Source organism: Prionailurus viverrinus, chromosome E3 (genome assembly GCF_022837055.1).
Source record: "Prionailurus viverrinus isolate Anna chromosome E3, UM_Priviv_1.0, whole genome shotgun sequence".
Lineage (NCBI taxonomy): Eukaryota > Metazoa > Chordata > Mammalia > Carnivora > Felidae > Prionailurus > Prionailurus viverrinus.
The window spans coordinates 32,469,420-32,492,064 of NC_062576.1; the positions used below are offsets into that span (position 1 = coordinate 32,469,420).

Genomic DNA, 22,645 nt, shown 5'->3' on the forward strand with positions numbered 1-22,645 from the left:
CGTTTTGGGGTGGAGTAGATGAGAGAGCTTTAGGGCGAATTCTTTGGAGGGAGAGAAACATCCGGGAGTGTGAGGTGTGGCTGTTTGAGCACCTGAAAATGTTAATTCACTGACAAGCCCCAGAGAAGGGTGGGGTGTCATAGTTAGCTGGGTTTCGCAATTGGTCTCCTGGCCTAAATGGGAAGTTAGGGCCGCCTCCTCCCTAAGTCAGCCCTTCCCGCCACCTCATTGTCCCCTGAGGCTGGCCAGCTTCCCTGCCGTTCCCATCAAGAACCAGGACAACCCTTCCTAGCGCACATGACGCACATGACGTCCTCAAGGCCACAGGTGAGGACTCAAACTCCCAAGGTTGGCATCCCAGCTGTGTGACGCTGGGTAAGTTAGTTAACCTCTCTGAGCCTCAGTTTCCACCTCTGTAAAATGGAGAAAGAAGAGCCACCCAGAGTTGGTTGAGGCCTAAATGAGTTCACGTAAGTGTAGATCAGTGGTCCTGAACCAGGACGGTACCCCTCAGGGTGTTTTGCAGTGTCTAGAGAGAGTTTGGGTTAGCACAGCTGGTGGTCACATCTGGCGGGTAGGGGCCAAAGATGATGTATAAAGGTGTCAGAAGGGGGCCTTAGCATAAGAAAACGCTGGTCACCCTTTGCTCAACACGTATCGTTCCTGTCTTTATTTTCTTCTTCACCCTCAGAGGAGGGTGCCGTCTGCTGGGCTTGCCCTGCACCGGGAACAGGCAGCTCATGGACCAGTGGAGGCAGGGAGGTGGGAATCCAGACGTCTAAATAGTCTAGGTGGAGTTGAGTCGCAGAGGTTGTTGGGTTGTCAAGGTGACATTCTATCCTCTGTCTGTTCTCCAGGGTCAGCTGAGCCCCACCTTCCTGTGGGCACCAGATACACCTATCGATTTTCCACCAACACCAGTACGGGCCTGCAGGGAGCCCCGGCAGAGGGGAGTGGCCTTGGCCTCCGAGGATTGGTCATCCTAGACGTGCTTGGCCCGTGCCAGATGGCCTTATGGGTGAGTGTCTTTGGGCAACCAGGAGATCCCAAGGATGCTGGGGAGGGCCCAGGGGAAGTTACAGCCCCCTTTCTCCCCCCGCCTTTCCATTATACATAAACGGAGAGGAGATCTCTGAACAATCTCAAGTTCATCAGGTCAGGATTCTAGAGGGTGACATCGGAATGTGGCGCCATTTTGGTTGTAGGAGGTACCCTGTGTGGGAATAGCGGGGGTTAAAAAAAAAGAGGGAAAGGGAAAGTATTCCTCGGAGCGAATAAAGCCATGGGATTGGGTGTTGGGGGGCAAGCTGTGTCCTTGGTAGGAATGAGGGTCCAAGCTGGGGAACCTGAGCGAACACAACTGAGGGTCCACGGCACGGGTTAAAGGCACATGGTAAAGCTCCCTCGTGGTCTCACAAGTGGAAAGGCCTGCTCCTTCTTTCCTGTCTCCTTTCTGATGATTCTCCTGCGGTTCCTGGACAGACCCTCCCACCCCACATCAACGGCGGCCTTTTGCATTCCCAGAAGTCTTTTTAAAAAAAATTTTTTTTTTAATGTTTATTTTTGAGAGAGAGAGAGAGAGAGCGTGAGCAGGGGAGGAGCAAAAAAAGAGAGGGAGACATAGAATCTGAAGCAGGCCCCAGGCTCTGAGCTGTCAGCACAGAGCCCAACGTCGGACTCGAACTCACGGACCACGAGATCATGACCTGAGCCGAAGGTGGACGCTCAGCCGACTGAGCCACCCAGGCGCCCCTCCCAGAAGTCTTATCTCCTGCTTGAGAAGCATTTCTGAAACTGCTTGCTCACAAGCGTTTCTCAAAACTTTTTTTTTAAATGTTTTCACGTAGACCACTGGATGTGGTCTCTCGAGGGGTGGCTGTGAGCTGCCTCTAAATTCTTCAACCGCCCAAAATGTCCGCTCTGGTCCCGAACTTCATCTGGAGTCTGTTGTCCGCCCACGTCCATCAAAATACTGGCAGCTTTTGGTTGGTTTTCTGTAAGACCAGTTTTCACAAAGCATGTTGTGTGCTGCTGTAGATTTCGTTCGTTTGCTTTAAGCATTTAAAAAAAAAATTGGTAATGTCAAATGTTGGCCAGAAAAGAAAAACTGGCTTCTATCAAAGGCGTTTGGGAAAAAATGGAAACTTTACAGCCGCCCAGGAGGCAATCCGTTACACACATTTTTGTGTCAAAGGTGTGAAAACGGATCTTCAGAGCAACGTGTTTTCACAAACGGAACGTGTGGGTCTAGTGGCCACCAGATCAAGAAGTGAAACACAGCCCCCATCACCTGGCCCGTTCTCTCTTCTGGTCACTTTTCCAGAGGCCTTCCGGAGTTCTAATGCCATGGATTAGTTTTGTCTGTCTTTGCTCTTGGCTCCCGTGGAATTATTCAGGATATTCTCTTTTGCGTCTGCCTTCTGTCTATTCTTTGTGTGTGTATGTGTGTAATTTTTTAAATGTTGATTTTTGAGAAACAGAGAACAAGCGCGGGAGGGGCAGAGAGAGAGGGAGACACAGAATCGGAAGCAGGCTCTGGGCTCTGAGCTGTCAGCACAGAACCTGACTTGGGTCTCGAACTCATGAGAGTGACATCATGGCCTGAGCTGAAGTCAGATGCCCCACGGACTGAGCCACCCAGGCGCCCCTCTATTCTTTTTTTTTTTTTTAACGCTTATTTATTTTTGAGACAGAGAGAGACAGAGCATGAACGGGGGAGGGGCAGAGAGAGAGGGAGACACAGAATCTGAAACAGGCTCCAGGCTCTGAGCCATCAGCCCAGAGCCCGACGCAGGGCTTGAACTCACGGACCGCGGGATCGTGACCTGAGCTGAAGTAGGACGCTTAACCGTCTGAGCCACCCAGGCGCCCCATATTCTTTTTTTTTTAATTGTAAACTATGCAAAAAAATTTACTATTTTAACTATTCTATGTGTATAATTCAGTGGTAATACGTACATTTATCATGATGTGTGACCATCACCACTATCCCACTCCAGATGACTCATCACCCCGAACAGAAGCCCTCTACTTGTTATACAGTAATGCCCCCTGCCTCCGTCCCCCCACCCCCGCATCCCTATTCGACTTCCGGCCTCTATGAACTTCCTAGTGAGGTACATCCAAGAAGTGGGATCACTTATCACAATCAATATGCAAACCGTGTCTGGCCTCTCTCATTGAATATAATGTTTTCAAGGTTCATCTACATCATAGCATGTATCAGAACTTTGTTTTCTTTTTTAATTTAATTTTTTACGGTTTATTTATTTTGAGAGAGAGAGAGAGAGTGTGTGTGAGCACGGGAGGGGCAGAGGGAGAGAGGGAGAGAGAGAATCCCAAGCAGGTTCCACGCTCTCAGTGCAGAGCCTGATGCAGGGCTCGATCTCACGAGCCAGGAAATCATAACCTGAGGCAAAACCGAGAGTCGGGTGCTTAACCGACTAAGCCACCCAGGCGCCCCCTAATTTTACTTTATTTTATTATTAAAAATTTTTTTTTAATGTTTATTCATTTTTGAGAGACAGAGACAGAGCATGAGTGGGGAAGGCGCAGAGAGAGAGGGAGACACAGAATCCCAAGCAGGCTCCAGGCTCCGAGCCGTCAGCACAGAGCCCGATGCGGGGCTCGAACTCACGGACCGCGAGATCACGACCTGCGCCGAAGTCGGACGCTCAACCGACTGAGCCACCCAGGCGCCCCCTAATTTTATTTTTAATTGTAAAAAAGCATATCATATAAATTCTTGCCTTTTAACCATTTTTAAATGTACAGTTCAGTAGTGTGTTACAAAACTATGTTGTGCTTCTCTATGTAAAAGTTGCACATACGGAATATAGCTAGAATGGATGGCTTTCAATCAAGTGGTCAGAAAGCAAGTGCTATCAGTTACGTGGCTGAGGGACTCATTGTCCAGGACAACGTCTCCGTGCCAAGGGGGACCGTATCTCGCCCCAAGATTGCAAGCCTGGGTGACTGGGGGCACCACAGACCCTCTGTTGGGGGAGGGGAGCTGGTTTTCAGGGGAGAGAGCAAATGGGTTTCAGGCAAGATGAAGATGAGTCACTTTGAAACAAAAATCCTCAGACAGTGAAATGACCCTGTAAGATGCTATCCTGGTGGACATGTGTCATGATGGGTCTGTCCAAACCCATAAAAACGCACGACACCAAGAGGGACCCCTGATGTAAACTCTGGGCTTTCGGGTGATGACGACGATGTCTCCATGCGGGTTCATGTATTGTGACAAATGTACCACCCTGGAGGGGTGTGGGTAAAGGGGGAGGTTGTGGGTGTGGGCATATATGGGGTATGTGGGAAATCTCTGCACCTTCTCAGTATTGCTATAAACGTAAAACTGCTCTAAAAACAGTCTGTTTTTTGGGCGCCTGGGTGACTGCATCAGCTGAGGATCCAACCTCAGCTCAGGTCGTGATCTTGTGGTTCATGGGTTCGAGCCCTTCATCGGGCTCTGTGCTGACAGCTCGGAGCCTGGAGCCTGCTTCTGATTCTGTGTCTCCCTCTCTCTCTGTCCCTCCCCGCTCATGCTGTCTCTCTCTGTCTCTCAAAAATAAATAAACATTAAAAAAATAATTAAAAATGTAAAAAAGTAGCCTGTTTTGTAAAAAGTGACATCAGTCACACGAGGAAGGCAGTTTTTAGGGGTGATTTTATTTTTCAATTTTAGAAAGTCCATCTTTTGTGATAAGCGCACACACGTGCACATGCACATGTCCACAGGGGCATTGGGACATCCAGGTTTTTTAAATGCATGGTGAGCAAAGTCTTGGTTGGCTTTGCAATTCTCACATATTTTGTTGATACACTATATTATAGATACACATCTCTTCCCCACACTGCTTGGGCCTTTTAGGCAAAATGAGAAACCAGTGAGAACTTTTTGGACATTGACCAGGGAGCCGTAGATTCTGGGTATTTCAACTCTTTATCCCCTGGAGCTAGTTGGCCTCTACCACCCAGGAGCTAGAACCTTCCCTCAAGGGAAGGATCTCTCTGCCTGGCTCCCGACACGGGGGTCTTATTACCATGCTGGGCCCCAGAACTGCTCGATGGGTGGGGGTGCCAGTGGGGTCCTGGGATATCCCCGGAGAGGTCACCAACTCACGGTCCTTTCTGCTTTAGCTCCAAGGCTTCCAGGTGACCTCCATCTTGGGATCCAAGGTGACGGTTCTGGAGGATTCTGAGAGTTTGAGGTAAGACGCTAGCCTTACTCGTGGTAGGACCGCACCTACAAGCCCTGTACCCCCTTCTGTTAGCCACCAGGTGTCAGGTGTACCGAGTTAGATTGCAAGAAAGGTGAGGGTGACCCCACCTTAGGTTTTGAAGCGCCCAGGCCAGACCACTGATGAAAACGACCGAGAGTTAGGGCGGAGACTTGAGTGAGTCTAAGTAGCCTCAGATGGCCTTCCCTTACCTGGTGGGAGAAGCTGGTCTCCTATTTCCCTGTCCATCACCCTCCACATGTCCAGGGTTTGTGTTTGTCAAACACCCACTGGGCATTGTCCATGAGTACATTCTGGGAGACCCTGGGTACCCATTAAAGCCCATCCCTCTCCCCTCCCTGTCTCTGCTGAGATGGGGGTTTTCTTGGACACCCATGGCCTCTCCCTTCCCGAGCTAAGCCTCCCTTTTGTGACCCTGCCAAGCCTGGAATTCTCTTTCAGGCTTGTTTCCCAGGACTCCCTGACAGTGGCCTCAGTGGCCTCAAAGCTCAATCCAGCCGCCAGACTGAAGACAAGCCCATCCCTGCAGATTCCTCTTCCTTTTTTATTGCAAATTCATTTGTTAAAAAATAAAGCCTTTGTGCTGGGGTCCAGGGTTAGGGGACGCTGCCCAGGGGCAGATGGGTCCCTGCTGAAAGGCTTAGGGTGGTCTCCTCCGAGGGGGCAGTGAGGGCTATTGTCCCTGGGCTCCTCATCAGAAATGCTAAGTCACAGGGCTGGGAGTTTTCAGCTCCCAGCTATTCTGGAAGGGGCGGGCAACATTTGCATTTCTCTAGCACAAGGCCTGAGACCCAGGGGGCTGCCTCCAGAGGGCCCCTGACTACAGGGGTCGGAGCTGGAGAGCCACAGTGACCTCCTGGGGAGGTGAACGTAAGGACCTCAAGGTTCTGCTTTGCTGGCTGGCTGCTGGACTTGAAGCACCTCTCTCTTCTACACCCACACACAACTGTGGCGACTTCACGGCCCATCACCTCCCCCCAGCCCATCCCCCCACCTGGCAGGTGCAGGAGTGGTCCCATCACCTCCCCCCCATCCCCCCACCTGGCAGGTGCAGGAGTGGCGGGGAACAGAGGTGAGGGGTGGCGGGAGGAGCCCTGGGCTCAATTCTGCTCCCACCTCCTTCCTGACTTGCTGTGTAAGCCCCTCCCCCAGTAGCTCTCCCTCTCTGGGCCTCTTGTCCTCATCTGTACAGTGATGGGGTCTGAAGTTTCTGAGACCCATGGCCCTGGAGCCAGCCTGCCTTGGTTTGAATCCCGGCTGCTGCCCTAGTCCCTTTCTGGTTCTGAGCCTCAGTTTCCTCATCTGTTTGTGTGTGCGTGCGCGCGCCTTTCGCGGTGTGTGTGGGGGGTGGTTGGGGGATGCTAGATACCTCCCAGTGGGCTGGGAAAATGAGAATCTCTGGAATTCAGGAAGCTCTTGGAAGTTGAGCTTTTGGTTACTTGACACTGGGCGCACCCGGGTGCTTTAGTCCAAGTGTTAGGGAGGCTGGGCTCACCTTGGAGCCAAGAGTTGGCTGCCCCTTGTGGTCCGTTCAGAAGTTGCTGGAGACCCCAGCAGAAGAGAGAAGCAAGGTCATTTGGGAAGATGGTGGGGGGGTGGGGAGAGGCAGGGCGTTCCCTAGGGGCTTCCTATGGGGAGTGACCTGTAGCAGGAGGGGCAAAGGCACTGTGGCCCCAGCAGTGCCCTGGAGGGTCCCCTCCTGACTCGCACCCACCGGTCCCCAGCGCTGCCCTGGGCCGCTATCCTCTGCGCTTTGTCCTGCACGCTGGCCGCGTGGCCCGCCTGTGTCCTCGGAGCGCAGAGCCGCGCTGGGTGCTGAACGTGAAGCGCGCGGTGCTGAGCCTCCTTCAGGGGCGCCCGGGCGCCTCCGGCCCGCAGACCCTCGAGGAGGTGAGGCCGGGAGCCTGGTTTGGGGGGGCGGGGGCAGGGGAGGAGCAGGGGCTGACGGGGTCCCGCTCGCCCAGGTGGATGTCCTGGGCAGGTGTCCTACCACTTACCAGCCACACGGTGCCTGGCTGCTCAAGACCAAGGACCTAGGCCGCTGCTCCCTGCGCAGAGCGCGCTCCTGGCTGCGCTCCCAGGCCCTGCCGGGGGAGGAGGTAAGTGTCCCCCTCTCCCCCCAGCCCTCCTGGACCCACCCTTCTTCCCCTCCTCCCTCCCCAGCTCGCCCCGCCCTTTCCTGTCTACACCTCATTCCCCTCCATTCCCTCTCCCTAGCTCTCCTTCCCTCCAGACTCCTCTACCCCACACCCCCATCTCGTCCCCTTCGCCCTTCCCCCTTCCCCCCTGCTCCCTGGCCCCACTTCCTCTCCTCCCGTCCTGTCCACAGCTCCCTGCTGAGAAAGTGTTTGGTCCATAGCACTTTTCTGGGTAAGGGTGAAAGATGATCACTGTTAATATTAACAATTACACAAAGTCTTCTTTTAAGTTTATTTACCTCTTTTTTGAGAGAGGGAGGGAGGGGCTGGCCGGGAGAACAGTGCTGTCAGCGCAGAGCCTGATGCAGGGCTGGAACTCACGAACCGTGAGATCATGACCTGAGCCAAAACCTAGAGTTGGATGCTTAACCTAAGACTGAGCCACTCTGGCACCCCTTTACAAAGTCTTAATATCTGACAGCCTCAGGTTCAAAGTGAGGTTTTAGTACGTGCCCTGGGGTTCCTTTGTGTGGGAACCTCCCTTGTCCTTTCTCTCTCTGTCAGCCTTTGCTCCGGCTGCTGGTACTACAACCCAGGTTGGGGGGAGGCTGAGGTCGGGCTTTGAGGCCCCCAGCGTTCCCCACCTTACCCCTTCACAGCCGGGGCCTCGCCTGAGCCCCTGCCTGTCTCCCCCACCCCCATGGTCCAGCAGCCCGGCCTGGCGTCCCGCCTGACCTGCCACCAGAGTTTCCAGGCTGGCATACTGAGGGAGGCCTCCTGCACGGAGCTGGACACCGTGGGGCCCCTCTCTGAGAAGGCAAGTGCCGTGCACATGCGGACCCTTTCCTCGCTCACCCTGCTGCGTGAGATGTCCTTGGATCCGGCTGTCACAGGTGACCAAGGGTGGATGTGGGGACCCTCAGAGCAGACTTGAGACCCCCTGTGGCAGAGCGGCTCAGGCAGGCCTAGGCTCTATCACTCTTTCCCTGTTTGGCACCTTATCTGTCTTGAGCAGTTTCTGAAAATGGCTGTTGACACGGGAGTCCGTCTCTTTTTCTAGAAGTTTCTGCTGGCTCCCATGGCTCAGGTTTGGTCTTGTCCTTTTCCCTGGGTTGTCTTCAGTGGAGATAGAATCTTCTGGTTCTCAGCTTTTGTGGGAGAATTCCACCTTCCATCTGATGACCTGAGCATTTTGGGGGCATGCTGACTCGGGTTTCCTGATTTTCTGGAAAGTTCCTGCCAACACATAGCGTTCCCTGGAGCTTGGCTCCCTTCTAGAATTTTGCACGGAAGGAAAGAAGCAAGGCATGCATCTGAGGGAAAAAGATACATATTTTTTGGTGGTTGAAAAACTGTTCTTTCCCTGAATAATCAAATAAAAATGATTGTTATTGCTGACCTTAGGGAAGGATTTACTGGGGGCCAGGAGCCGTGCTGAGCATTTTATGTGGATTGTTTCATTTGGTTCTTATCATGACCCCAGTGGGAAGGTACTGTTGTTAGTTACTTTTTCAAATTAAGAAACTATACCTCGAAGAGGTAAGAGGACTTGTCTGAGGTCACACAGCGGGCAAGAGACAGAGCCCCCAGCTTGAACCCCCAGCTCTGTTCTGTAACCTTTGTGCCTCTGAGCCCAGGCTCACTGCACCACCTGGGCAAGAACCTGGCAGGTGGGACTGAAGTCCTGGAGCTTCCCAGCATCCCCTCTGGTTCTGCAGAACACTGGCTGGGGTCCCAGCCTGCCCTGCCTTCTGAGCTCTGCCTCGGGCACCATGCAGGCAGAAAGGGGTCATCTAGTCATGTTAAGACTGGATGTTCCCCAACGGAATTGAATGAACTGTCCGTGGTTTTTTTTTTCATCTTTCATTAAGATAGAAGTGGTTTTATTTTTATTTTTTTAATTTTTTTTTTTTAACGTTTACTTATTTTTGAGACAGAGAGACAGAGCATGAACGGGGGAGGGTCAGAGAGAGGGAGACACAGAATCTGAAACAGGCTTCAGGCTCCCAGCTGTCAGCACAGAGCCCGACGTGGGGTTCGAACTCACAGACCGCGAGATCATGACCTGAGCCGAAGTCGGCCGCCCAACCGACTGAGCCACCCAGGCGCCCTATTTTTTATTTTTAAATATAAAAACTTTAAAAGTTCACGTTGCACACTTCATTTATTTTTTTTTTTTTAAGTATTTATTTATTTTGAGAGCAGGGAGGAGCAGAGAGAGAAGGAGAGAAAGAGAGAATTCCAAGCAGGTCCTGTGCTGTGCACTGAGTCGGACGTGGGGCTCGATCATGACCTAAGTCGGGATCAGGAGTCGGATGCTTAGCCCCTTAACCGACTGAGCCCCCCCAGGTGCCCCACAGTAATCCATTTAAAGTGAACGATTCAGTGGCTTCCAGTACAGTCACAGAGTTGTGCGTCTATCATGGCAGCTAACTGTAATATTTTCGTCACTCCAAAAAGAAATTTCACACCCAGGACACCTGCGTGGCTCAGTTGGTTGAGTGTCTGACTCTTGATTTTGGCTCAGGTCATGATCCCAGGGTTGTGGGATCTCAGGATTGAGCCCTGTGTCGGGCTCTGCTCTAAGTGTGGAGCCTGCTTGAGGTATTCTTCCCCCTGCTTGTGCTCTCTCTCTCTCTTTCTCTCTTTAAAATTAAAAAAAAAAAATTAAAATTCACACCCATCTGCTATCATTCTCTATCTGCCTGGCCCCAGACAACCTCTCTGCTCTCTGGATTTGCCCATTCTGGGAGTAGCATGTAGAGAGAATCATACGGTATGTGACCTTCCATGGCTGGCCTCTTTCACTTTCGATGATGTTTCAAGGTGTCTCCACCTTGTTGTACCGGTGTCTCCACCTTGTCTGACCTTTTTATTGCTGAGTCATCTTCTGCACGGAGGGACTTTGCATGTTTTCTCTGTCACTCCCAAGAGCGCTTTGGAGGTAGCCTGTTTGGCCCTCACGGATGGGTGTGAACGTTGTTTCCCACCTTTTGCTGGTAGCCGCAACTCGGCCATGATTTTCCTCGTGCCTGTCTGCCCCACCCCCTTTGCCGGAAACATGCGGAAGTGTTGGCAGGGTTGGGGGGCGGCTCCCGGGGGCCTTCTTCTCAATCTGGCCTTCCCCCCCCACCCCGTGTGGTCCTCCCCATCTAGCGCTTCCCATGTCAGATCCAGACGACGGGGAAGTCACTCCAAGCAGCCTGTTGTATGAGTGGGAGGAAACGCGGTCTCAGGCTTCGGTGGTCACAGTGGCCGTGTCCATAAGGAAGCTGTGCCAGGCTCAGACCACCAGCTTCGAGGTAAGTGCCTTTGGCAGCCTTAGGCCAGAGTCTGGCCTGGGTCCCTGGGACACCCTCTTCTTTTTTTTGCCGAATCCTTCTTGGTGTTTAGTATCAGGGCTGCTACGTACAGTTGAGCAGGGTGTGTACTGCACAGCTGTGCCGGTTACAAAAGCAACAGAAGGGGAAGAAATCGAGCTGGTGTGTGCCGAGCCCTGTGGCCCAGTGCGGGGAGAAGATGAACAAAGCGGAGGCCTTTCTTTCACCTGCCCGTCTGCGGCCAGACCGTTCTGTTGGGCCCTCGGGCTAACTTTCTGAACCTGGCTTATCCTGGAGATCTCTCCGGAGATCTCTAGCCATACCCAGATCTGACCACTGGAGACTTCCCACCGAGTCCCAACCCATTCAGCCTTCCTTGGAGCTGCTGGTCATTTAAAGTGGAGGAGTGGACTTGAGAGGAGTGGTTTCGTGGCCCAGAGAGATTTAGAAGGCTCGAGACATCTGGCTGGTTCCCTGCTTTGTGACTAATGACAGGATTTGTGGGAATACGTGATGCTGTGTCTTCCCCCTGCCTGTCTTGTTCTGAGACAGAGCCCCGCACCCACACGTAGGAGGAGAGGCACACAGGCTGTCCCTGGGGAAGGAAAAACGACGCGTCTGGGTCCTGTGTCAAGGCTGCCCTCCCACGTTGCCTTCCTATAAGAACCTTCCGTGTTCCCAGGAATGATGTTCCCATCAGCGGGGCCCAAACTGGCCGGTTTGCTCAGTTGGGGAACTGTTCAGTTTCTTCAGCAAGATGAGACGCTTATTACTATGTACTGGGCACTGTTCTCGGCCCTTAGAATGAAGGAGACAGACAGGTACCGTCCTGGCTTTCACGTAGCATGAAATCCAGGGTGACGGGAGAGGGACCGTACCCACCACAGGTGATGAGGATTTCAGCTGTTGATGAGCGCTGGGAAGAGAACAGAGTAGGGATGTGGCTGAGTGACCGCTTGGGACCAGGGTCTAAAGCAGAGGTCATTGGAGTGGAGCCCTGGGGTGGTCCCTTGACAATCTAGGGGCGAAAGTGCTCTGAAAAGAGCTTGAAAGAACCAGGGTCCGGAGTCTGAGCCCTGGGGACGTGTTTGGGGAGCTGGCCGCCCAGCCTCGCGGGAGCGGGACGGTGAGGACCGGTGGGGCCGCCTCCTGCAGAGCCTCATGGTCAGGATAATTTCCGGAACATTCTAGACACATCTCGATCTTTGTCCCACCATCCCTGCCATTCACTACTCTGGGCTGGGTGTCACCGGTGACATTTGGGAGACTTTGTCTGCCTCCGCACCTGGGATAATCAGTGAGGACACCCACAAACCTGTGAACTGAATGTCCTGGACCCCTAGGGGCTGTGGGGGGCACATAGAGCAGGAAAGGGGGGTCAGAGGTGCTGGCATGGGGTATAATTTTAAGTGATGATGGAGGTGACATTGAGTAGGGGTCGGAAGAGCTGTGGATGTGGGTGGCCGGTGGCGGTGTAGGGGAGCCACAGCACATACTCCAGGGTAGGAGCTGCTCGGGGAGTCTGAGTGGCAGGGTGGTTGGTGGGGGCCTGTGGCTGGCGCCCAGTGGGAAGCACGAGAGGGGACGAGGGTCCCCTCGGTAGAGCTCACAAATCCCTTTCTCTTGGGGTAGTGGGGAGCCTTGGAGGGTGTCGTACAGAGGAGGGAGGTCACGATCTGATGTGCATTTTAACGTTCCCCCTGTGGCTAAGGCTGGAGAACAGACCGAGCGCCAGGTGGGATGCAGGGAGCCCAGGCGAGAAGCTCTTGTGGTAACTTAGGGGGACATACAGGAAGGGGGTCTGGGAGACGAAGGGAGAAGGGTCAGATTCAGATGGACACTGAGAAAATAGGTATTTTTATAATATATTAAGGATGTAGAGACTGTGTTTATACCTACTGATTTCATTTATTGATGATGAAACAGAGTAGAATATGTTGAATAAACAGACCGTGTGTTATATCTGTGTATACTGGATGCATATTGAACACACACACACACACACACACACACACATACATTTTGTACATATGTGTATATATGGCGGAGACACACGGGGGAACCAGGAGCCAGTCTCCAGCTTGCTGATCCCGTGTGCCTCACCCTGGGGGTTTCGTGGGAGCCAGAAAGAAAGGGGCCATCTGCCTCGCAAGGTGGTGCTACAAGCCACCAGCTGGTTAGGAAGTGACCAGGCCAGCTGTCAACCCAGGCAGCCTGTCCCCCCAGCAGGGTTCTTACCTTGACATTCCTGGCACCTTGGGCCAGATCATTCTTGAGTGGGGAGGGGCTGTCCTGTGCATCTCAGATGTTCAGCAGCGTCCCTGGCCTCTGCTCACCAGAGGCCAGCCTCACCCCTATCCCAGCTGTGACAGAAGTGTCCCCAGGTGGTGCCACATAGCGGCAGGGGAGTAAGGTCACCCTCGCTGAGAACAGCCACTTTGTAGCCTACGTTCTAATTGTCATGTGGCTCACCCTCAGGAAGTGCTTGGAAACCACAGGACAGGCCCGCTTCCCTCGTCTGGCCCCCAGAGCATCCTCTGACTCCCTGGCCGGGCCCTTCCCCAGGAGAGGTGGCTCAGAGCAAGGCGTACTCAGGGCCTCCGTCTTGCTTCCTGGAGACTGGCAGTGCGGGCCCCCGAGGGCACAGGGCGGCTGTTCTGTATTTATAGCCCAAGAAAGGAAATAAATTGTTCTCCCTGGGGAGGTCCTCCCCGGCTGGCGGGTTGCTGCTGAGGACCTTGTTTCTGAAAGTGGCTTTTCAGGGATGCCTCAGTGCCCACGGAGCAGCTCCTCGGCCCCCTGAAGGCCTGGGGGGCCCGCCTGGTTGCCCTGGGGACCAGCCTTGCGGGCTTCGGCTTGGGATGCACTTGCTCGTCCCCATTGTCGCTGGGCAGGAGACAAGATTGGTTTTTTTCAGTCGGGAAACAAAACCAGGACTCCTGCTCAATAGAGAGCAAATTCTGCAGCCTGACCCTCGCCAGAGAGGCCCTGGAGTTTCGACGTGGGGGGCAGGGGGCTGTGATGGCCAGAAGCATCCGTAGATGATGCAGGAGGAGGTGAGAAGTGAGGCAGGGTGGCACAGCCCCACCCCCACTGCCAGGGAGGACTCCAGGCAGAGGCCTCGGCTCTTTGTTACTGTCTGGTATTCTAAGAATATGGAGCCCAGGTCATGGGCCTTTATTAAACACTGACTGTGTACAGCCAAGGGTTTTAGGGGCCGTGTAGACCGTGCTATGTCAGAGGTGATGGTCCAAACCCTGCAGGGCGGTTGTTAAACACAGCCGTTCTTATTAACGATCGTGTTAGAAATAAGTCCGTGTTAAGGTCACCTGGGTGGCTCAGTCATTTGAGTGACCGTTGATTTCGGCTCAGGTCGTGATCTCATGATTCGTGAGATCGAGCTCTGCTTTGGGCTCTGCGTTGACAGGGTGGAGCCTGCTTGGGCTTCTTTCTCTCTCCCTGTCTCTTTGCCCCTCCTGCACGTGTGTTCTCTCTCGCTCTTAAACACGAAGAAAAAAAAAAAAAAAGAAGTCACATTAGAAACAAAGGTAATCAGTGTTCAAAACCATCACTTGCCTGCCTGTGACCTTGACACCTGTGACCAGGCTGTTTGCACCTGCTGTAGGCGTGGGTGGTGACATGACCTGCTCTCGCACCTCTGTGCTGCCTTTTCCAAGTCTGCGTCCAGTGACAGCACGTGGGTACACGGGCAGCTGGAAAGGGGCCACAGTGGGAGTATTGACATCATGGGACTTGGCAGCTGCCAGAAGTCCGGGCTTTCTTTTTTCTTGTTTGTTTGCCCACCCCCACCCCATGCCCTCAGGCAGGGGACACCGGTGAAGAGTGTGGGTTTAGGAGCTAGGTGGCCAGGGTTCAGTGCTCGACTCTGCTACTTAGGGGTGAGGCCACCGGCACCTGAGTAAAGCCCTCAGAGTGTCCCGGATCTTCTCTGTTAAGGGGGGATAACGACACCCACTCCCCGTAGGCTGTCGCGCGCGGGTCAAATGAGACGGTGCGTGCACGCGACCTAGAACGGTGCCTGGCACGCAGCAGAGGCTCTGTACAAAGTGACCGGTGGTGGTCATGGTGGTGTTCGCGTTAGGATCATGCGTGCTTGTTAGTAGCGGACGGGCTTCTCCCTTGTCTCGCTGCTGGAGGGGAGAACCGGAGGCGGTGCTGTGATCCTTCCTGCTGTGGCTGACCCTGGAAGGCTAGTCCTGATGCCCACACTTGGGGCCGGAGGCCTCCCCGGAGGAGACGGCATACTCCAGGGTGGATACCCAGCCTTCCCCAGGTGGCCAGGTGCTCAGCCAGGCACGGCAGTTGTTGGAGGGCTTCAAAGCGTGAGTGTCTCAGCCCAGAGAATCTCGGGTGATGCCGAGCTGAGCCCATCCAGAAGGCAGGCAGCAGGCCTGGAGTTGAGAGTCCCCGGGGGTGGCTGCCCCGAGCTGGGCTGACAGTCTTGAAGGCCAATAGCAGTCAGGGCCTGCCGTGGTGGTGACAGTCGCCCCACCCAAGGGGTGGCTTGTATGTCCAGCATGAGAAAGTAAAGGCAAAGCTAAGGGTTGCCTCCAGCTCCACAAAGAGAAGACACATCATAGGAATGCTGTCCGGACCCCGGGGGCCAGATGTGCTGTCCGGAGGGGTGGGTGGGCCGAGCTGGCCAGTGAGGGGCCTGTTGTGCAGCCTGCGTCTTGCCCGGCCAAGCTGTGTGCACGGGAACTGGGTGCCTGCCACTCAGCACGGGAGGCCAGAGGCTGGGCGAGTGGGTCCCAGACCCAGCATAGCCCTGGCTGGCCAGGCGTGGGTTGGGGAGCCTCGGTCTTGGCCTTGGCCAAGCCCGGGGGAGGCGTGGGGACTGCCAGCAGGAAGCCGGGACCAAATCACCTATCTCCGGAAACCTGAGGGGTGTGTGGTCTGAATACGCCCTTTTATTCTATATTTTTTTCGTTAAAAATATCAGAAACGATTGCCATCTCACCAACTCTATGAAAGAGGCTGAGACTCAGCCTAGATCGTGGTCGCGTGAACATTTAGTGAGCTTTTGTTAGAGCGTAAAGCCCACAAAGGCAGATATCATGTCTGTTCCCCCCACCGCCTCCCGCTTATCCCCAGCCCCTAGGTGTAGTGGCTGGCACACAGTAGGTGCCCAATAAATGCTGGTTAAGCTAAAGAATAGAAATGGACCAGGCTGCGTGCCAGGAATTTGGGAGAGAGAAGCCCAGACACGTGGCCTCATTTCTTTGGATCTTAGGACACTTTAGGTGGAAGTTGCCAATACATGTCCCATTTCTTTGCCGTCCTGTCTGAAGGCACGGGAATGGAGTAGGTGACCCTGTGCCCCCCCACCACCCCCCGAAGCTGCCAGGGGAGGAGGTGTCGCTCATGCTTCCCCGCTCTGATTCCCAGGCCGCAGAACTGTTCCTGACGCTGGTATTAGAGCTCCAGGGACTCTCCCCAGATGAGCTGCTTGAACTCTGGAGACAATCTTCTTTTAAATGCCGGGACAACTGGTAAGGGCCTTGCTGCGGGGGAGGGGGGACCGGCCCGGGAGCTGGCTGGCGGTCCTGGTGGGGCTGGGCCATCTTGGCCCCGTCCAGGGTCCCCCCTCTGAGGGCTGCAGGGTGCTATCTCGTCTCGTCTCATCTCATCCCTGTGATACTGACTCGTCCTTCGTTCTGGGATGTCTGCCAAGAAGGTGATTAAGCGGGGAGTCTGGAGGTTCCCACGGGCTGGTGGGGGTGGGGGGGCCTTCTTGTGACTCAATCTGAAGGGCCTGGCAGTATAAATACAGGCATTGTTCTCTCCCCCAGACTGGGACCCTCTTGCAGAGAGCTGGAATTAGCATTCCAATGTGCCTTGGGTACCCTTCTGGCCGTGGGTGGGGGTGCGGGCCAGGCTGGGGTCCCACCCCCTGGACCCTACTGATGTGGGGCCAGCAAGGGGTGAACAGAGACCCCGGGTGCCGAGTATCTGAGGAACTCTGTGGACTCCGGGCTGTCCTGGGGAAGCCTGGGGCTCCTTCCCCAAGTCCTGCTGCTCTCCAAGCTCCTGAGCTCCAGACATCTGGGAGTTTCTCATGGCCTTTCAAAAAGATCTCAAAAAGCCTGCTTCAGATCCTGTGTGTGCCTCTCTCTCTGCCCCTCCCCCGCCCATGTGCTGTCTCTCTCCCTCTCTCAAAAATAAATAGAACACATTTTTTGAAAAGATCTCACAAAGGTTATCAGTCCAAAATATGAAAGAAAAAAAAAACCCTGCAAAATCAACACGACCAAATGTCTCAGTGACTGCACAGCCTAATAGCTAATGGAGAGGCACCTCCTGAAACCCTTTCTCTGTATCCTCTCATTGAACCCTCACTAGGACCCCGTGGGGTAGGTGGCTTTTTTTTTTTTAATCCCTACTTCATGTTTGCGCAGGGAAGCCAAGGCACAGAGGAGTTAGGAAACCGACCCAGAGTCACACAGCAGAGTTGGGAGTTTGAACCCAGGCGGTCTGTGCTTCTCCGTCTAGTACTTACGGGCTTGAATAGAAGTGATGTTTGACTTAGGCGTGTTTTAATTGTGTGTGACCAAGGCAAGGGCCCTCAGGTCCTCAGGAGGAATGAAGTGCCCGTTTCCCTGGTGACCTCCCCCGTCTGCTGCTCTGCATTTTCCTACAAGACCCTGGGTCTCATCGGTCCATGTACATGTTGGGAGTCAGGGAGGCGGGAAGACCCATCCCAAATCTAGGACTTTCTGAGAGGACAGATGCTCTTCAGAGAGTTCTTGTGTCCATGAGGCTGCCTTCACTTCTGGCCCGAGTGTGGTTCCCCAGGGCCCAGATTTATGGTGGAAAGAGGAGGTGCGAGGGTGAGAGGTGGGAAGAAAAGGGAGGGCGTCGCTCAGAGGAAGTGACCTGTGTGTTCCAAGGACTCTCGGGCATGTTGGGGCTGGTCCATCAGCATTCCCATTTTCGAGATGAGCAAATCGAAGCCAGAGACTATTGACAGGCAGATGATGAGGGTGGGGGTGGGGCGTCTGGTCCTGGGCAGGCGTGCGCTGGCTTGTGGGGCCCCCGGATCTGGGAACCTCCCGTTTCTGCGGTGATGCTGGGGATCTGCCTCCCATTCGCTCACATCCCTACTCAGAGCCACCATTGTATCAAGGTTGAAAACCTTTTCTGAGCTTCGGAACCTTTCTGTCATCTCAGAAAAGAAAAGAAAAATGCTGATGTTGGCCCAGGACTGAGCATCAGAGGCAACCTGCCAGTTGTTGGTTCCTGTTCGATGCCAGAGGTCCTCGCCCCTGCTTGGTGACCGAGGCAGGTTTTAGCAGAGCAGTGGGCAGTTCTAATGTGGCCCCAAACCGCTGTTTCCTGAGTGGGCGGACTGGCCAGGGTTGGGACTGGGCTGCTGTTATCCTTGTGAACCCAGGCTGCTTGGGTCCCAAGCCCAGCTCGACCCCTTCCGGGGTGTGTGATCCCAGACACGTCCCCATCGTACTTCTCGGAGCCTCAGAGTGTCCCGGGATGACCCGAGGCCACCTCGAGATGAGTCCGAAGGCGCTCAGGATGTGCGGGCCACCTCTGTGACATCCCTCTGTCTCTCTCTATCTCAGGCAGCCGCTGGTGGACGCCCTGCCCTCCTGTGGCACTGAGCCCTGTGTGGGCCTCATGAAGGACCTCATCGTGTCCGGAGAGGTAGAGGTGGACGAGATAGAGGCGTGGCTCTGGTCGCTGGCCTTCATCCCACAGCCCACAGATGCCATGGTCCACACGCTGCTGGTGAGCCCCTGCTCCCCACCCGGCCCTCTGGCATCCCTCCCAGACTTACCAACCAATTGGACACAGGGGGTAACCCGCTTTCGTCAGGGCTCTGAGCCAGCCCCTGGTGCCGCCAGTGGGGACGGAGCAGCGAGATCTGGGTTTGAGTCTCAGCAGTGTGCCTCCCAGCTGTGTGACTGTGGGCAAGTGGCTTAACCTCTCTGAGCCTGTTTTCTTTTTTTTTTTTTTAAATTTTTTTTTTTCAACATTTTTAATTTATTTTTGGGACAGAGAGAGACAGAGCATGAACGGGGGAGGGGCAGAGAGAGAGGGAGACACAGAATCGGAAACAGGCTCCAGGCTCTGAGCCATCAGCCCAGAGCCTGACGCGGGGCTCGAACTCCTGGACCGCGAGATCGTGACCTGGCTGAAGTCGGACGCTTAACCGACTGCGCCACCCAGGCGCCCCTCTGAGCCTGTTTTCTGATCCGGAAGATGGGGATGGAATAAGAACCTTCCTCCGGGGCTGGTGGTAAGAGACGGGGTGATGCATGTAAATGGATTCTCCCCGTGTCTGGCACAGAGTCTGAGCCCTTTAGGCGAGAGCTGTTCTTGTTATCATACACAGATACGTTTATTGAGTCTTGAAACTAGGAAGCCTGTGTGAAGCTAGGCCAAGGATTTCTGATCACCTGGAGGTCTTAGTGAATCCTGACGGTGCCTCTGTGAAGTAGGTGCTTTGATTACGCCCATACTGCAAATGGGGAAACTGAGGCCCGAGGAGGCTGGGAAGTTTGCCTAAGGTGGCCCACGTGCCCTTCCTTTCTCCCAGGGATGTGTCCTCACTTGCCTGCGGGCACCGTCACTTGTTGTTCCTCACCCTGCTGTGCCAGGATGGGAGAGGATTCAGGGGCCACCAGCAGGGAGCAGGGGTGAGAGCTGGTGACAGGCAGCCAGGGTCCCCCGGAGCGGCAGAGACCCCTGCCTCACCAGTGACGGAGGATGTCTCCAGCAGGATCTTTCAGTCCCTCGTGCTGGTCAGGCTCTGGCTGACTCTCTGGGCAGAATATAGGGAGCACTCACCCCTGACCATGGACTCCAGGGTTGGCTGTGGGGCCGGTCCAGGCAGGCTATGTGGTTGGCTCTGCTCAGCAGACACAAATCAGGCCCTGATTCAGAGGCAGGCTCAGGCTGGCCCCCGCTGGGGGCATCCCCCACGGCTTATGGCCCGACAGGTGACAGTCTGGCCACCAGGGGCACTAGCGCTGTCCAGGAGCCACCAGGGCTCAGTCAGTGCCTGCAGGGTCAGTGTCCTCGAGACCGTTTGTTCGGCACAAGTGAGGTGGTTAAAAGGGCAGGCTCCGGTTCTAGACCTCCAGCTCCGGATAGCAGCTCTGTCTCTTACCAGGATGACCTACAGCCGGGCGCTTGCCTTTTCTGTGCCTCAGTTTCCCCCTCTGTGCAGTGGGGTGATGCATAATGAGACTCTGTGGATCAAGGGACTGTCGTGATGTGCACCAAGTGTCACGAGTGCGGCTGGTGTCGCTGCTGGGACCACTTGTTAGGGATACGGGGTGGGCGGGGTCCCTCGGCTCACAGAGCCCAGGGTCTCGTCCGCCTACTTGGCTTGTCCTCTACGCCAGAGCTGGCCCCTCTCTGGACTGGTTTGCTCGTTCTCTCGTCCAGTCCACAAGGACACAGTGTGCTAGGCGCTTGTGGGGCATGTGTCCGGGATGCAGACTTGCTTTTAGCAGCCTGGAAGGGGTGGAGAGAAGGAAGAGGGGAAGGGGGAGGGGGAAGAGAAGGAGGGGGAAGGGGGTAGGCAAGAGAGTTTAAAAAAAGTTTTTTTAATGTTTGTTTATTTTTGAGAGAGAAAGAAGCGAGAGAGAGCGAGTGAGCGGGTGAGGGGCAGAGAGAGACAGGGAGACACAGAATCTGAAACAGGCTCCAGGCTCTAAGCTGTCAGCACAGAGCTCGATGCGGGGCTCAAACTCACGCACCGTGAGATCATGACCTGAACGGAAGTCAGATGCTTAACTGACTGAACCACCAGGCGCCCTGAGAGTATTTTAATATACTTTTTCTTGTGGAGTAATTTTCGGTGTGCAGAAGGGTTGCAAGGCTAGTACAGAGTTCCTGTGTATCCGGGCCTGGTTTCTCCCATTACTAATGTCCGACGTCACCAGGGCATATTTGTCACATCTAAGGAACTGACCTTAGTGCGTTACTTACTAAACTTCAGCTGTTCAAATCCCACCACCTTCCCCACGGTGTCCTCTGTCTGTCCCACCGTCCCAGGGGGCCGCGTTGCAGTTAGGGGTGTGTTTTTAGTTACATGTCAAAGTACCCAATCAGGAGACTGTGCTACTCCTAAGTGTCCTGTGTGAGATTTGTCCACCTGGGCAACCAGAAAAAGACGGAGGACATTTCCTGCTCCCCTCCCCCACCCCGTGTCCTTCCTGGTCGGTGACGTCAAAGATCATGGGGATTCTGACCTTTCCGGCCGTCCCTCCTCACTCTTGCCCGCTCTTGACATTGTCCCGTGAGCTCATGTGCACCTGGAGTCGGGCTTCTTTCTCCCATATTCTCTGTGAGACTTGTCCATGCTGTGTGTGTGTGTGTGTGTGTGTGTGTGTGTGTGTGTGTGTGTGTGTGGACTCCGTTCCATTGCTGGGCCCTATGCTGCCTCTTTGCCATTTCCTCTCTTTGTGGTGTCTCTTGATGAATGTAACTTAGAAGTTCTTGGTTTGGGAAATGCAGGCTGTCTGTCTTTTCCAGCTCGTGTTTCATCTCCCCAATGCATCTTCTATTGTTTTCTATCAGGTTACCTGTCTGGCCTCTGGGGGAGGCTTGATTTGGGGCCAAGACAAGTGGGTTTTCAAGTCCCATTGGAAAAGGGAAGTAAGTTATATGAGGGTCATAGGCCTGGGGAATATTTTATCTTTTTTTTATATAATTTTTTTTAAATGTTTTTATTTATTTTGACACAGAGACAGAGCGTGAGCAGGGGAGGGGCAGAGACAAAGGGAGACACAGGATCCGAGGCAGGCTCCACGTTCCGAGCTATCAGCACAGAGCCCCATGTGGGGCTTGAACTCACAGACTGGGAGATCATGACCTGAGCCGAAGTCGGACGCTCAACCGACTGAGCCACCCAGGCGCCCCGGGAAAATTTTATCTTTAAAAATTAAAGGGGGGGGGGCACCTGAGTGGCTCATTCCGTTAAGCGTCCGATTTCAGCTCAGGTCACGATCTCATGGTCCATGAGTTCCAGCCGCTCATCGGGCTGTGCTGACAGCTCAGAGCCTGGAGCCTCTTTCAGATTCTGTGTCTCTGTCTCCCTCTGCCTCTCCCCTGCTCATGCCGTGTCTGTCTCAAAAATAAACAAACATAAAAAAATTAAAATGAAAAGAGAGAACCTTTTAAGCAGACTTTTAATTGAAGTGTCACCAAAGCTTTTTTTAAGTTAGAGATTTTTGTATTAGGAGCTAGTGTTCTGATTCTCATGAAGTCAAGGAGGGCTTGCCGTTCTGGGCAGACATCTCCTGCCTCCCTGTCCCTCGGGCAGCCAGTGATCCCACAGGGTCCTTGCTGCTCTGGGAGCCCTGACCTCATGCTGGCCCCGCTGTCCTGCAGCTCCCAGCCGGCCAAGGGGCCCCAGCCACTTGGCCTCCCCCGCTGGGCCCTACCTCGCTTCTCGTTCCATCTTTGGTCCCTGGAGGGGACCCCTGGAGGGTATAGACATTGCATTTTCCCAGGCCGCCAGGCCGTCGCTGCTCTCGGTGGGGTAATAGAAGCCACTGCCCGATGCCCATGCCCAGACCCGGTTTCCGCAAGTTGAGAATATGTATTTAAGGAGCAGTGAGCGTGGGGTAACGTCCTGCCCGGGAGCCAGACCCTTCAGGGTTACGTCTTGGCTCCACCTCTTTGTGGGCTGGGTGACCGTAGGCAAATTACTTAATCTCTCTGTGTCTCACGATTCAATCATGTGATCTGTGTGACATGTGAACAGCAGAACCGGGCACACAGGGAGTGCCATGTCAGTGTTTTTTATTAAAATCCATCTTCCTAAGGTCGCCTGGGTGACTTAGTTAAGCGTCCGACTTCCGCTCGGGTCATGATCTTGCGGTTCATGAGTTCCAGTCTTGCCTCCAGCTCCTGCTCCGTGCTGACAGCTCTGAGCCTGCAGCCTGCTTTGCAT

At 54.3% G+C, this 22,645-nt stretch overlaps 1 protein-coding gene across 1 annotated transcript in view; it reads left to right on the top strand.

Annotated features, from left to right (window-relative positions):
• Positions 1-297: 297 nt before the first annotated feature.
• Positions 298-22,645, top strand: part of LOC125154044 (uncharacterized) — a 137,628-nt gene continuing 115,280 nt past the window's right edge. The window contains exons 1-10 of the mRNA XM_047837710.1: positions 298-327; positions 692-762; positions 892-1,018; positions 5,143-5,213; positions 6,968-7,133; positions 7,208-7,342; positions 8,094-8,274; positions 10,553-10,683; positions 16,111-16,214; positions 18,300-18,465. Of these exons, the coding sequence (XP_047693666.1) occupies positions 298-327; positions 692-762; positions 892-1,018; positions 5,143-5,213; positions 6,968-7,133; positions 7,208-7,342; positions 8,094-8,274; positions 10,553-10,683; positions 16,111-16,214; positions 18,300-18,465 (1,182 nt within the window). The remainder of the gene's footprint in view (positions 328-691; positions 763-891; positions 1,019-5,142; positions 5,214-6,967; positions 7,134-7,207; positions 7,343-8,093; positions 8,275-10,552; positions 10,684-16,110; positions 16,215-18,299; positions 18,466-22,645) is intronic.